Genomic DNA, 15,383 nt, shown 5'->3' on the forward strand with positions numbered 1-15,383 from the left:
TGATTTCCTTGTAGTGTTCTTGTAACTTTTCTGTAAGCTTTAAATTATTTCAAAATAAGTTGTTTTTTTAATTTCTAACAAGTGTGTAGAGAGAGTCAACATGAGAGACATTTATAAATCAATTTCAGAACTTATAGTCAATGAAACCAGTGACTTCTTTGATATTACAGAAAATATGCACAACGTTATTCAAATTGCTCTGGTGGACACCCCCCCCATTGCCTCTTGTGTGTGGGCTTCCACCCCCACCCCCGCAGTTCCCCCACACACACACAGACACACACATTAGCTAGCCATCTGGACTCCAAATGCCTTGCTTGCTGCTTCCTCTAGCCAACCCAGAAGTTACTACAACAGTAAACCATTCTCTAAGTGCTCAGATATGGTGGTAAAACTTAGAATGAAGAAAGGAGCAGAAGTTGTACAGGAAGAATCAAACAAGTAACTAATTCATATAATAAGGATAAGGGAGGAAATTAAAGGAATGATAGTGCCTTAACAAAACAGGAACTCAGAAGAAGCTTCTAGATTGGTGATAAAGAAGATAAATTTGTTTCTAAGTAGGTTGATCATAAAGTGATTACAAGACAGTCCAAATTAAACATCTAGCAAACTATAGGAACCATAAGGCTAAAACCCACAGATGAAATGGATTCTGTCTTCTAATTAAAGAACTAATAATCATTCTCAGAAGATTTTCAAATTGTTACGTATTATATTCATCCCTCAAACCTAAGAGTCTAATAAAGTTTTCACCATTGGAAAATTTGAGTGTTGAAAAGTAATAACATCCTCATGCCGGGTCAAGGATTAATATAGTGCTTTGTACTCATTGGCATGTTTATTGAGATAACCAACAGCTATTATTCATAAGCCAACAACCACTTTCATTAGCAGTTGGATATATTTTTTATTAGAACTAAGAATGTCCTGGGATAGCTCAGAAATTCATAAAACATTAGGTTCAGATCACTGATAAATTTAGCATATGGGGGAGGGCATCCAGTTACAAGCAGTTTAGCTGGGGAGCTAATTGTATGTAGACAATCTTCTTTACGGATTGCACTATTAATCTCCTTACGTAACAGTAGATCGTGGTGTGCAATTAGCTGAAGTGCTTTCAGGGAGCTCACTAGATGATAAAAAATAAATAAAAAAGCAACAATAGTCCATAATTGGAAGCAAATACTGAAGCAGCCAATCAACTTTGTAAAAGAATGAAGAAACTTCCATCGCTACCCCATCTATATTCACATGACAAATCCATCACAAGCGGATTACTGTTTATAAAATACTAACATAAGGATTTTTTCAAAACATTTATTCTATTAGTCACAGTCTAAACCAATATAGCATTCATTAGTCACAGATACCACTAGTTATTAACAATCTTCTGAAGGCATTTTTACCCTCAATATCTGTAACATTCGCTGCTCGCACATTTTAATTATACATGAAAAGAAATGCAAATATTACAATCAGAGAAAGAGAGAGCATCTCTACTTACTGAAATATTACATTTAAAATAACTTCAGTTTCAGAAATTCTTTATGTCAGCTCAGTTGCATTACATCTAGTCACGTTAAACTTGCAGGTGACTGAAAAAAAAATCTAAATACTCTAAATTTGTCATCACATAAAATCACGCTGGCCAATATTTCTAAAAGTGTTATACATATTTCATGATGAAATTTCCTCTAAGTATAAGTTGCTATAAATCCACTTTGTAAGGTCATTAAATATTCAGTATCATCAAGAAAAAATAAATATATTTGCAAGTTCTCTTTGGATGTTTATTTCTTGAACTTAACGTTAGTGTTTCGCTACGCCTACAGACATTGAAAGTAAGATAAAATCAGTGTCTTTGGTCCCTTTGAGGGTTTATATTTAGTGTAAAGAGTTATGTGTATACTTCATATTTATTGTGAGTATTCAGCAGTGGGTTAGTAAAGCTTTGTTATATGTCGGCTGAGGGCACTGGTCTGGCCCCGCTCACTGCAGTTTTCCGTAATACCTTCGTTACCTGGACTGTGTTTCTGTGTCTGCAGTGTCCTCGCTTCCCACGTCTGTTCTGGGATGTCCTTCTTCAAACCTATCGTGAACACTAACTGCTCTGCAAAGCTTGGCTCTCCTCCGTTGTACTGGCTGCTGACATCTAGGCAAACTCGGTCACCTGCCCTTCCATGCTCATGTCACCTGACATGCTTCCCTTCTAGAAGTGGAATTATAATTGTTCACACATCTCCTCTCTCTTTCTTAAGAATCTCCAGTGTGTCACTGGGCATGTGACGGTCATTTCTGTATACCCCACAACAGCAAGCAAAGCACCTAAAATACAGTAAAAATTCAAGTGTTTACTGTTCAGTAAAATCACATATGTTAGTAAGCAGATTATTTTAACTTTTAGTGCTCTTCAGAAACACAATTTGCTTTATTCACTTAATTAACAAATACTTGTTGAGAACTTAATTTATACCGGATACTTTCTATATGTCGTCATATTCATTACCTTGTATAACCTTCCCCAAATCCTTAAGAGCTTGTTATTCTTTCTTCTGTTTTACAGACGAGTGCCAAAACCGGTTCACAGGTACCCTGACAATATGCCCAGTGCTTTTTCCTCTCAAGTCTTAAAATTGAAAAAGATGCTCATAATTTTTCTAGTTTCCTGCCTTACTGAATATAACGATGCAGTACAGTACATTTTTCAGGACTTGGCCAGTGTTCAGGCTTACTATCAGTTTTTTTGTTTTTTTTGGTTTTTATCTTCTCCTAAAAATAGAACTCCCCCCAAAACCTAGGGGGAAAGCTTCTGATTGTTTCTATTCAAATTATTGTTTGAGGTTATCTACTCTAAGTTCCCTTTATAACTCAGCGGTTACTCTTCTCCTATTGAAATAATATTTAGACTATTTTAATTTAATTTGAAGGGATCTCAGAAAATTTTCTAAATGTTGCTTTCTTCAGTAGACATAGGGGGAAACATAACAGTAGTTGTTTTGTAGTTTGTTTCCAGTAGTTTGCCAGAAAAAAAAGACTCATACCTCCTCCCAGAAACAGAGGAAGCCATGATTTGAGAAGTCCTAGAAAGTTCTCCCCATCCAAAATCTCCCTGCAACGAGAATGTCTGAAATCCCATTACTCAAGATTCCTTCAGAGATAGGAAGCACGTCTCAAACTTGATTCCTATTAAGTATAAACTTTTTGATCGACACCCCCCCCAGCATTGATTTGAATAATTTTATAGGAATAATATGTAAATATGTTCAAACCTGAAACTAGATATTAACTCCATCTTGCTTGTATCTTTTATATAACTCTAAAGCTAAAACCTATCTGTAAACTTAATATAAAACTTAAAAATCAATCAGGTTAAAGCAAACAACATCGATATAGTCGGTCATGACTATGCTGAAACTAAATTACTAGACAGAACAAGAATATGGTTCTGTCTGCTAGTGATACTTTTTATTTTAGTGTGGCTTTATTACCATCTGTGTGTGTTTAATAACATACCATATATATGCAGAATGACACAAAATTTAGAGTACAGTTAAATATAAATACTACTGTGTGCCATTTGTAAGCTGTAGTCATCGGATCTAAAACACTATTTGTTGTGAAATGCGCCATTATTTCACGCATGCTTCTGTTAGCCCACCCCACTCCCAGCCCAAGACAAAGTCTTGCATACAGTGACTAATGATAAAAGGCAGTGAGGCCATACACCACTGTTCCTTCACAGGCATCTTCTCCAATTCTTTGCGCGTTCTGCCTCTGCCACAGAGAACCTCTTTATCTTGACTGCAGAGCTAAGAGTTGGTCTAAACCATCATCCTCACATCGTTTCTTCATATTCATGGAGCACCTAGAATGTGCCAGCACTGGGCCAGGCACAAGTGGTGTGAAGGTGGCCAAAGCACAGCCCCAGCCTGAAGGAGCTCACACTTGGTTCGGAAAGCAGATCTGGAAGTGATGGAAAAATAAGTGGTAAAGTGTAGATGTGTGAGTGGCACAAGGTACAGCAGGGGCGACCAAGAAGGGATTATGTATTCACCTGCTGAGAGGAGAGAAGAAAAAAAGGTAGGAGAAAGAAACACCAGCTTGAGCTAGACAGTGGAACAGCATTTAGGGCAGAGCACTAGTACACAGAAGCAAGGACATGGATAGATGTAAGAAAAGCCAGAGTAACTCAAGTTACTGTAAATAATCTATTATCGTGGGAGGTGCTGAGAGAGGGCAGAAGGGGCGGTTACAGAGGAAAGCAGAGTTAGGGGAAGGTCGCTCGGCGGTAAAGGGCCCACAGTGTGATGGTTGGAGTTTGGACGTTATACCCTAAGGCAGGTGGAGTCACTGACGGTTTCAGTTGGACACACGATCAGATTTATCGTAAAGAACAATTGTTTTTATTCACCCTGGCAGACGCTGCTGCAGCAATGTGGTAACTTTGTACAAAAAATGTAGGGTGCTGTTGGTGAAATTCCAGAAGCCACCTCACCCAGAATAAGCAACCCTCTTCCTTCCCTGATCTTCATGTTGTGTGCAGAGCTCCTCTGCAGAACACAAAATCCTAGAATTTTAAGTTAGAAGGAAATTTCAGTATGATTTTGCTCAACCCTGCCATCGCCATATTAAAGCAAAGACTCGACTTAGGTCACACACGTACTCAGTGGAAAAGAATGAGCCAAAATTCATGTCTCGCATTCTAGTTTTTTCCAGTTGTCCTTTTTCTGAACTTTGAAACCTCTGACCTAGACAAAATGAAAGTATTCACCTGTAATTTTAAAGCCTGTGTTATTACCATTCTGTTGGCAAAAATCAAATTGTTGGACGTATTTTAAATAATTTCTAAAGATACTTGAATTAATATCTATGTCGCTTTTCTTTTGACCTGCGATAATCCTATGGGTTGAATTGTCAAAGCAGACTTCCCAAAATTATAGAACTTACCACGCACCAAACTTCATTAATATTTCAGTGGATAAAGGACATCGTCAACAGAGACAAAACATTCTCTTTGGGAAAAACACAAAACCATAAGACAGCATTCAGGCACATTTTGGCTTTGGATTTAGAAGGAGTTTTTGAGCATGATATGCAGAAACATTTCTCACGAAAGGGAGATGGTTAGGTTGGAGGACATCTCCCTTTGTACCCCCTTCCTGAGCTCCCAGACTACTCCATTCCCCAGTCTCCAGCCAGCCACGCCACGTAAATCCATGCATTCCAGGTTTCTTTGCAATAAGCAATCGGACATACCAGAAAGGTCCTGTTAAATACAATTCATAGAGACTCCCTGTATCTTTCCACTTGTAAATACTATGAGCGGGTTTAGAAGGGGGTCTGATGAGACCGTTTATTCCTCTGAGGGTCCCAGGAAGAGATAGACTTCGTGGCAAGCCTGCTGTTAAACCTTCCTGATGACTTGGCTTTGACATTTCTATCCTGAATTCAAATATATGTGTTTATATTACACCTTGTATTGTTGAAGGACTGAACCCTGACTGCCCACTTGGGTCTTTGAGATGTTTCAGAAGAAAAATGTATTGAAGATAAGAATTGATGTCTATGGTTATTTGTATGTCTAGACCTAGTGACCAAGAGATGCGTTGTGAGAAATAACTTAGTTTGTGATGAAAAGTAACCATCCAATGAGCTTAGTGCGACTGTTGGATGGCATGCAGAGCTAAAGTCTGCAGACAGCCAGGGGCTATCTGGGTCCCTGTCCCCTCTGTGTGATAACTGTGTGTATCTTCATAGTCAAAATGCTGTGGGGCCTCACATTGGGATGTCCTTGCATCTGCTGCCAGGGTGGAGATGAGTCACTTTCCTCTACATGTCCCTGCTTTGATCTCGGGCTTCTGCAAAGGAAAGGATGAACTCTTCGCTGGAATTCTGTAGACCTCTGATGTAGACTTCAGTGACCTGGCCCTCTTACAAGTTTTTGCAGTTCTTCATAAAGTAATTGGTTAACAGTCAGATTGCGAAAGAAATTAATATTTTACATATCTGGTTAAAATGGTACAAGTGACATGAGAGGATACTGAATTAGATGATAAAATGGTGCTAGGAGATGTGGCCCAGCCGATGATAGACACCTTTCCATCTATTTGGGGGAAAGACACAGATGCAGGAAAACATTAATGAATGAAGCAGCATGTCATGGTCCCAAGTCCTGAAGGGTTGCTTAAATTTAGAATATATTTAATTCGTTCAGTCTGAATTAAAGCAGACATGTAAGTGAGGATTAGCGTTGTCCTATCTCTTAAAGGGCTTTCGGTTAAATCCTGCTAGGCAGAGTCTTGAGGCTTGAGTTTCTATTCTGTACGAAAGCACTAGGGGAATAAAATAATTAGGTGCAGTGTCCTCCTGCAGAGAGTTTAACCTTATTGGTTAAATGGTGAATCAGAGAAAAAAAATCCATGCTGGAGTAAGATAACATATTTTTTTATAATTTACGAAATTAATAATCAGTGGAATTATCCAGGTTTATAAAACTAGGAATCACATGGATGGCTTTCATGATATTTCAGTATTGTCAGAAAATAATCAACTTCTAAGAAAAAGAATTTCCTTCAAACCTATTGTCTCTGTTTTGGGCTGACTTGTAGTCGTTCAAAGTCCTAACCCTCAGTACGTGGGAAACTGACCATATTTGGAGGTAGGGTCTTTAAAGAGGTAATTAGGTTAATATGTGGTCACTGAGGTGGAACCTAACCCTGTATAATTGTGTCCTTATTAGGAGGGCGCATTTGGACAGAAACATGAACAGAGAGAAGACAGTGTGAGGACCCAGGGAGAAGATGGCCATCTCTAAGCCAAGGGAGAGCCCTGGGCCAGTTCCTTCCCTCCTGGCCCTCAGACGAAACCCATCCTGCTGACACCTTGATCTCAGACCTCCAGCCTCCAGAACGGTGAGCAAATACATTTCTGTTGTTTCAGCTGCCGTCTGTGTACTTGTTATGGCCACCCCAGCAAACGGAGACACTCTTGCTTAATGTTAATGTACTCATTATTATCGCTCTGAAGTGGGCATTTAAGCTACTAGGAAAGGAAGCAATGTGCCTCATTTTTCATTATATTTTCTAAGACGTCCATTAATCTAATCAAATAATAAAATACCAATGCCTAATAATAAAATAACCATCAGAACAGAAAAAGGAGAGAGTGGTTACCTCATGCTACAGGACTGGGGATGGGACTTTGGGGGGTGAACGGCTTCCGCATGTTGTGAGCCCTTATGCATGTCTTATTTGTTAATCATTTGCATGTGTTATTTGATTAAAATTAGATAGATGGGAATAGGTGGGTGAGTAATTAGAAAGAAAACATAAATAAACCAGTGGGCAACGTGATCACATTTAAACAATTCAAATCAATGATAAACTTTTGTTTAATCCTCCACTTATAAATCATTCTCTGGTGCATTTTGACTCGAGAGTTGATAAACAGAATTCGAATTGTCCAAGCAGAAGTAATTTGCTGGTCTTAAGCCAAAGCCCTGACTAGCTAGAGAGTTGCCTTTAGGAATTAACCAGAACAAAATCCTGATTAAACAGCTAATTGGCTTGTCTACTAATGAAAAGAAAAACGAAGTACATTTCTCTATCTCAAAACACAGAGTCAGAAAAACAGAAGCTTTCAGAACCACGTCTGAGAAGATGTTGAAATCACTGACAACAAAATTCAACAAGGTGCGACCTGAAGAAGGGGGCGATGCGAGGACACAAGGCCCTGGTCACAGCAGTCGGTCTCGGCGGCCCAGGACACAGGTATGCGCCTCACATTCATTCCCATGCTCAGCATTTCTTGTCTGGGGATGGATTTTAACGAACCCTCTGATGTGTAAGATTGCTTTGCAGTTTTACCCACCACCATCTGGTTCACGTACTCTTTGTTCTTGGGGTTTATCCCCATTGTTTTATGGACACTGCATATTATTGCTCTAAAACAGAGTAATAAACGTTTTCAAGACTATTAGGATTTGGCAAAGCCAAGTAAGACTTCTCATAGTTGGTTTTCACTTCTGCCATCATCCAAAGTGAAAATATTTCTTGAATATTAAATTGACTAAATGATTTAGTTGCAGCAAAGAATGTCCAATATCCCGGTCTTAGTAAACTACAATTTAACAGTATTTTCTCTAGACCAGGAGTTGTCAATAGGGAGCAGCTTCTCCACTTGTGACATTTGGCAGTGTCTGCAGGTATTTTGGGTCATCACAGCGCAAGGGTAGGGATGTTACTGGCATCTACTGGGTAAGGCCTGGGTGCTGCTAACCACGCTAGAATGTTCAGGACAGCCCTTCACAACACAGAGGTACCCAGTTCAGAATTTCAGTACTGTTGAAGTGGAGGGACCGGCTCTAGACAAAGCTTTTCCTCAGTCCTAAATCTACTCATCTATCAAATGAAGATAATACCTGCTTTGTGGGTCTTGTTATGCAAAGCAGAGATAGTATATATAAAGCACACAGTAGGGACTTCCCAAGTGGCAATTATTATTATTACCATTATTACTAACAATTTGTGTTTATATGACAGAAGCCCAAAGTGATAATTATACGATCAATATTCATTTGTAACTCTACAGGACAATTTTTACTCTAATGAATTACTCACTAGACTTAGCTAAAGGAGCTACAAAACGTTTTCAGAGCGATCATTGTTTTCCTGTCTAAAAGAATTGGATGGGAGCTGTCAGGCCCAAGCAGCGTCCACGTGAGGAACACCTAGCACAGCCCCGTGTGCTGAGTCAGTTTCAGTGAGCCTGGAGTGCGGCAAACACGGAGCGCGTTGGCCCGAGAAAACTGTCCGTCCTGTATTTGTGGTGTCTATTTTCGCACGGCTTCATGAGAGTGCCCTGGGCTTCTTCCTAATTCTTGTGTCAAAACAAACAATCCCACACTATAAAAGTTTTAAAATGTGTAGGTTAAAAACTCATAAAATGTCACAAATGTTGAGCTGGTACTTCCCTTCAACTAGCCTTGCTGTGTTACTCTTGGGAAAATCACTGCAGTGATGTTTAAGCCTTGCCTGTCATGGTTATTTCCCGCAGAGCACTATAGCTATAAAAATAGCTGACATAATATTCTCTTGGAGAACATAACAGCTAATAGCAGCTATGTTGTGCCAAGCAAGGTGCTTTCCCCTTTCCAAGCACTGTTATACTGAGTCCTCACCATAACCCTGGGTTCTGCTGTAATTTCCTACTTAGACACAACTAACAAATTATGGCACCTGGACCTGAACTCGGCACCTGGACCTGAACTCGGCGCCTGAGAGCCAAACCGCTAGGCTGTCCTGCTTCAGAAAGGGGGGATGTCCCTTGAATCAACTTTGCCAAATACTCTACCCACAGGATGAAGGGTATTAGAAAGAAGGCAGGAAGAGCAGGTACTCTGCCCACAGAGCAGGGTGGGAGAGAAGGCAGGAAGCAGACACTCCTCGAGGCTATCTTTCCTTCAGATGCAGTAGTCCTGCAGAAGTACTTGAACTAGATGTAGGTGGAGGAACTAACATCCTGTCCGTTCTGACAGCCATAATTTATGGACATTCATCATGAAGTCTACTGGCCTCACAGTATATCTTAGAAGTCGCATTTGGGGAATTATTTGCTTCTGTTCTTTCCAGTAACATGTGGGTAAAGGAAAAATAGTGTATTTTATTTCAGTTTCAAGTACCTACGCTAAATGTTAAAAAATGAAAGTTAAAACCATATTTTCCTCCACAGAATATAACCTTTTAGGCACTTAAACATCACACTTCTGAAATACAACTAGATGGTTTGAGTCCTATGAGAAAATATCTAGGAATGAATAAATCAATTTACACTGTATTTTTTAAAGTATCATCTAAATAGTTAATTCTTGAACCAAATGTCATAGCAAATTCAAATTTGTCAATAGCCAATAAATCAAGAATTGCAGGCTCAGGCTAATCTAAACTCTGTCTCGTACTCCAGAATAAGTATTCACATGAATCTACACTTGTAGACACATAAAGACTATGATGGAAATGTTTATGAAAAACAGCACAACATGATGGAAAAGTACTTGATTGAAGTCACAAGGCTTTGTCACTACTGCATAATATATGCAGGGGCCTCTAGCTTTCTACCACTTAACGTGACACTCAGGGTCCTCATCCCTGCCTATCTCCCGAGCCTCATCTTCTCACACTTTGCCCTCCAAGCACTTTTACTGTAGTCTCTCTTTTCCTATGTACAGTCATACTTGGGGCTTTTACTAACCATGCAGCCTTTGCCTGGAATATTTTCTATGCCTTGGAATATTTTCAAGAACTCTCATCTTGCTTTGTAAAATCGAGTCACTTCCTTTTTAATGATATGCTTCCCTTCCCTTCTACTCTAGTAAAATTGACCACTCCACCTTTATGCCCCATCTCTGTCCTCCACAAACCTTGTCTCATCACCTGTAACATTTTGTTGCAGTTACGTTTTTGTGTGTTGGTTCCCCTACTACAGTGTGAGAAGTTTGGGAGCCAATGTTTCTATGTCCTAATCTTGTATCTTGTTTTACTGTGTCCCCATAGGAACGTCCTCAGGCATACACTGGCCACGTCCAAGGAGACATACCTATATTTCAAAGGAAAGCTTAGATGTTCAGACAAATGATGAGGGAGAGACGAATGAAATCCTAGAGGGAAGAGCGAGGAGGGCTTCTCTCTTCTCTGCATCATTTTAAGTTCTATCAGAAAGACCTAGACCAGGACCAGCACGAGGGTTGTGTGTGAGGACCACACTTGGGAGAAACGTGTGTGGGGCGGAGAAACGTGTGTGGGGCGATATGGCAGCCTCACTGACAGACACAGAGTGTCTGAGGCCAGCATGGGTGACTGTTCAGGGGAGCCAAGGGTGTCCCTTAAGTGCGAGCATTTTTATTTGCAGTGTATCCTAAACACATAACCAGCTTTAATGGTTGTCTTGATAATTTAATGAAAACTGTGTTACATTTTACATTCAATTTCATCTTTATGTAAATTAATTATGTAAAGTCTCTATTTTGTCTTTCAAAGGGAGAAAACAAAAGTGGAATGAAATGTCTCCAAACCAAGATGACCCCAGTCACAGTGGAAGAGTCGCTCACCAAAATACAAGGTCAGAACCCAAATCTGTAGAAAAAAACTTAAATGCATATTTCTCTGAAATGTGTTGTCTGATGAAACACTTGTCCTTGACTAGATAAGTTATACAGGGTCACACTTGAGACTATTTGAAGGTCTGAATATTTACAAAAACATCATTTCTCCATTCAGTCACTTATTCAATAGATGCTTTTTAAAATTAAATTTATGGAGGTAACACTGGTTAATAACATTATATTAATTTCAGGTGTACAACATGATAATTCACTTTCTGTGTGATTCACTGCGTTCTCACCACCCAAAGTCTAGTTTCCTTCCATCACCATATATTTGACCCCCTTCCCCAGTTCACCCACCCCTACCCCATCCCTCTCTGGTAACCACCATCCTCTTATCTATGAGTTTGTTTTTGTTTGTTTTGTTAGTTAATTTGTTACTTTTTATTTTATATTCCACGAGTGAATGAAATCATACAGTTTTTTGTCCTTTCTGACTTATTTCACTAAGCATGATAATCTCAAGATCCATCCATGTTGTTGCAAATGGCACTATTTCATCTTTTCATGGCTGAGTAATATTCCATTGTATATATATACCACCTCTTCTTTATCCAGCCATCCATCAGTGGACACTTAGGTTGTTTCTATGACTTGGCTGTTGTAAATAATTCTGCAGTAACATAGGAGTGCATATATCTTTACAAATTAGTGTTTTCATATTTTTTGAGTAAATACCCAGAAGAGGAATTGCTGGATCATATGGTAGTTCTATTCATGATTTTTTAAGGAACCTCCATACTGTTTTCCATCCTTTACCCCCTTTCCCCTCAGTAGATTCTTTTTTATCACCTACCATGTGCCAGGCACTGGTCTATGGGCTGTAGATATAAAGGTGAGCATTATGGGCCAAGTCTGTTAACATGAGCACATAACGAACCGTATAATTTCAGATAAGGGTTATAAAGACAATAAAATAGAGGTGGATTATGCATGTGTAAAGGTTCTGTGCTCATACCTCTGCTCTTCTCCCTTTCAATGCTCTCCATTAGAAATCACATCTAGTCCCAAGGCTACCACACTCGTTTCTACGTTGGTGATTCCAAATCCATAGCAGGCCAATTCCTTTTTAAAGACCCTGTCTCGTATTTTCCAAGTAACCACTGACATACATACCTGTATGTTCCACCGCCATCCCAAAGAAAGCGTCTCTAAAATCTGACTCTTTGTCTTCCCCTTCAGCTGAGCTCCCTCTCCTGATTTATTTCTGTTCCTGGTCCTATCATTTCTCCAGTATCCTAAGCATGAAACCTCATTCATGTGTCATTCCTCTGTTTAGGTTATCCTGTAAAGGAAATGAGTCACCAGGTCTCCTTTCGTAGTGGCCGTCAAGCCCCTCAGCCCTCTGCACTTCTGCCACTGCTGCCCTTGTGGGTAACTCATGACTCGGTGCCTCCCAGGCTCCATCTAAGTAGCCCCCTCTGGTGAGGACTCTGCCGCCCAATCTCTCCCCTTTCATCCCGCCCAAACACTGTTCGCACGTTACTTTCCATTAAGCACCACTTTGGTCTCACATCTCTGCTCAGGAGCCCTCACGGCCTCCCTCCCGCCTTCACCTGACTGTGTAGGACCTGGCACAGAACAAACTTGAATAACTGGAGGAAAATAATATGTTCCCAGTTGGGAGGATAATATCATAAAGATAGGTTATTTTTCCTAAATTAATGTATATGTATATTTTTATGATCTCTTTACCCACTTTCAACAACGTAAGTTCTTTTTAAAAAGGGGGAGAAAACTTTAGCTTTCTTGATTTTATTTATTCACTTATTTGGAAGAACAGCTTTAGGTTTTGATTATTCAGATTGGAATGTAGAGAACACTTACTTGTTCTTATACAGATCAGCTGTTTTCACCGCTGTCTGTCTTCTGCATTCTCATCTCAGCCCAGATAGCTGAACAGTATCTTCCAAATAGTCAGCATTTACTTACCTGAGAAAGAAGAAAAAGTACATACTCTGCAATAAGTTTGTCTACATGAAAGCAGTTGAATATTACCTCCTACTACTGACTAAAACTTGCTGTTCAATTGGTATATTATCTGATTTGGAATATTTAGTGTGATGTTTCACTGGAAGAGGAAGACATTCAATAACCATCAGGCTCCATTTCTGACAGAAATTCACTTACAGAAAACTTCCACAAGTAGAAAGATTCATACACCAAGAGGATATAATCAGAAATGTACTATTTTGACATTTTTAGCAATAGTTGAAAAACATTATTTAACCTTCCTTTTTTTTTCAAAAGAAGAGGAAGGTTCTTCGGTAGATTGTGTAAGAATTTTCATTGCATGCAATGTAATACAGTTAAGAAAGAGAGATTCTGAGGAAAAGAACCAGTCAACAGTAGACATCAGATCCACACAAGCCAAGGAAAGCCAAAAACAAACAAACAAACAAAACCCACAGAATTATCAAGCTAATTCCAACTACAATTCTGTTTTGTTATAATAGTGATGGTTTCACAATTCTTCTCACGTAAAACTGCAATGTTAATGGCATGAAACCAAGAATCACATCTTTGGGATGATAACTTTATTCTTACCCTTGTTATGCTTTTTTCACAGTGTATTTGTAAGCTTAGATTTTCATAGCTGATAATAAAAACTCCTTTGTGGAAGCTTCATTTAACAGAGTTGCTATTTGAGTGGGAAAGAAGAAAAGAGTTTCATTTAAATCTGCAGACTTAGCATGTCTTCAAAGACTAATAGGAAGAGCAATTATATTTAAGACATTTTGTTTTCAAAAAGCAAAATTATTAGTGTTTAAAGATAGCCTCTTATATGTGCTTGGTATTTTTATGTTCTTCACTTCAAAACATGCTGGGACAATGTCACAGTATCTGCAGATGTCATTTCTGATTATAGAACTCTTATCTTCTTCAGAGCATGGTTTAATTTATATTTGCCATGGAAATGAAGAACGCAGTACATTTTGGATTCAAATAAAGATAACTTTCTAAAGTCCTCTTTTGATTATGAGCATCTTCCTTAGGCTTCCACTTCACTTATATTAAATGCTTTGTTAAACAAGCGTTTTGGTACCAGTAGAGGATATGTAATTGACTTACCTAATAGTTTATGATGCTGTAAGGTGACACTATTTATGTAGCAATGGATCAAAATTGGGTGCCCACAGCTAGTATGGTGGTCGGCTGAATAACAGCCCCTCAGAGGGATGCACGGCCTGATCCCCCAGTCCTGTGACTTTGTTACATGGGGAAAGGATTGCTGATTTTGAGATGGGAAGGTTATTCCGGATTTTCCAGGGGGTGTCAGTGTAATCAAAGGGTCCTTATAAGAAGAAGGCCAGAGGGTCAAGGCAGAAGAAGGAGCAGAGGTTAGACTGATGCCCCCTGATGAGGACGGGGCCGTGAAGCAAGGAAGGTAGGTGGAGAGACAAGGCTCTTGCCAGAGGCCTGCGACCCTCACACCTGCCTCACTGACCTATGAGAGAATGCGCGGTGGTGCTTTAAGCCATTACGTGTGTGGTCATTTGCTGCAACAACAGAAAGCTAATGCATATGGCTTTAAAATACTCTTTACTTTAAGAAGTAACAATAAAAAAACGAAATTGAGTTCTACTCCAAACAGTCATGTACATTTATAGTAAAGGCAGTATTTTATACCAGAAAGAGCACTGGGTTTAGAATCTCACACCCCTGACTTCAAATTATAACTCTGCTACTTACCAGCTTTGTGTGCCCTTAGCCAAGACATTCACCATCTCTGAGTGTCAGTTCGCTCATGTATGAAACAGGATAATACTGTCATCCCTAGGTTGTGGGTACAGATTACATCAGTGACTATGTGCGAAGCATTTCGCATTGAGGTTGGTGCATTCCTATGCTGACAGAAGTCCGAAAACACAAGTGAGGACCATGCGTGCCCCGTGTGAAGAGACCCCTCAGCTCCAGCCCGTCGCGGCCACGTGGGCTCGGTCACGTGCTGCCCTCTGTCCCATGCTCGGTCTAGAGCGCCTGCAGACGCAAAGCTTCATTTGAAATCTCCCAATGTTAAATGTTGACTTTTACAGTGTTTAAATGGTGCCCTTTATTGAATCACTGAAAGAAAACCCGAGTTATTGTCCAGTGTAGCCCATACAACCATTTTGTGACGTCTAACCAACCCCATGGTAGGTACTCAGCGTTGTTCCTAGCTGTGAACATTGACAGCCCGAGATGTGACCTGAGTCTGGCAATATTTACCCTCCTGCTCTTC

The 15,383-nt window shown here is 39.7% G+C and overlaps 1 protein-coding gene across 5 annotated transcripts in view; it reads left to right on the plus strand.

The window, feature by feature from the left end:
• Positions 1–6,759: 6,759 nt before the first annotated feature.
• The window catches only part of CNGB3 (cyclic nucleotide gated channel subunit beta 3), a 137,811-nt gene continuing 129,187 nt past the window's right edge, over positions 6,760–15,383 (plus strand). For 4 of the 5 annotated variants that reach the window (XR_012491810.1, XR_012491811.1, XM_074319044.1 and 1 more), the window contains exons 1-2: positions 7,456–7,772; positions 11,037–11,118. Coding sequence is in view for 3 of the 5 variants with exons in the window: in XM_074319044.1 (XP_074175145.1) it covers positions 7,662–7,772; positions 11,037–11,118 (193 nt within the window). In the remaining 2 variants the exon portion in view is untranslated. Of the gene's footprint in view, positions 6,915–7,455; positions 7,773–11,036; positions 11,119–15,383 lie in introns of those variants that run through there. The other variant, XM_074319046.1, reaches the window with a different exon arrangement.

The sequence above is a fragment of the Rhinolophus sinicus genome, linkage group LG14, assembly GCF_036562045.2.
Source record: "Rhinolophus sinicus isolate RSC01 linkage group LG14, ASM3656204v1, whole genome shotgun sequence".
NCBI lineage: Eukaryota > Metazoa > Chordata > Mammalia > Chiroptera > Rhinolophidae > Rhinolophus > Rhinolophus sinicus.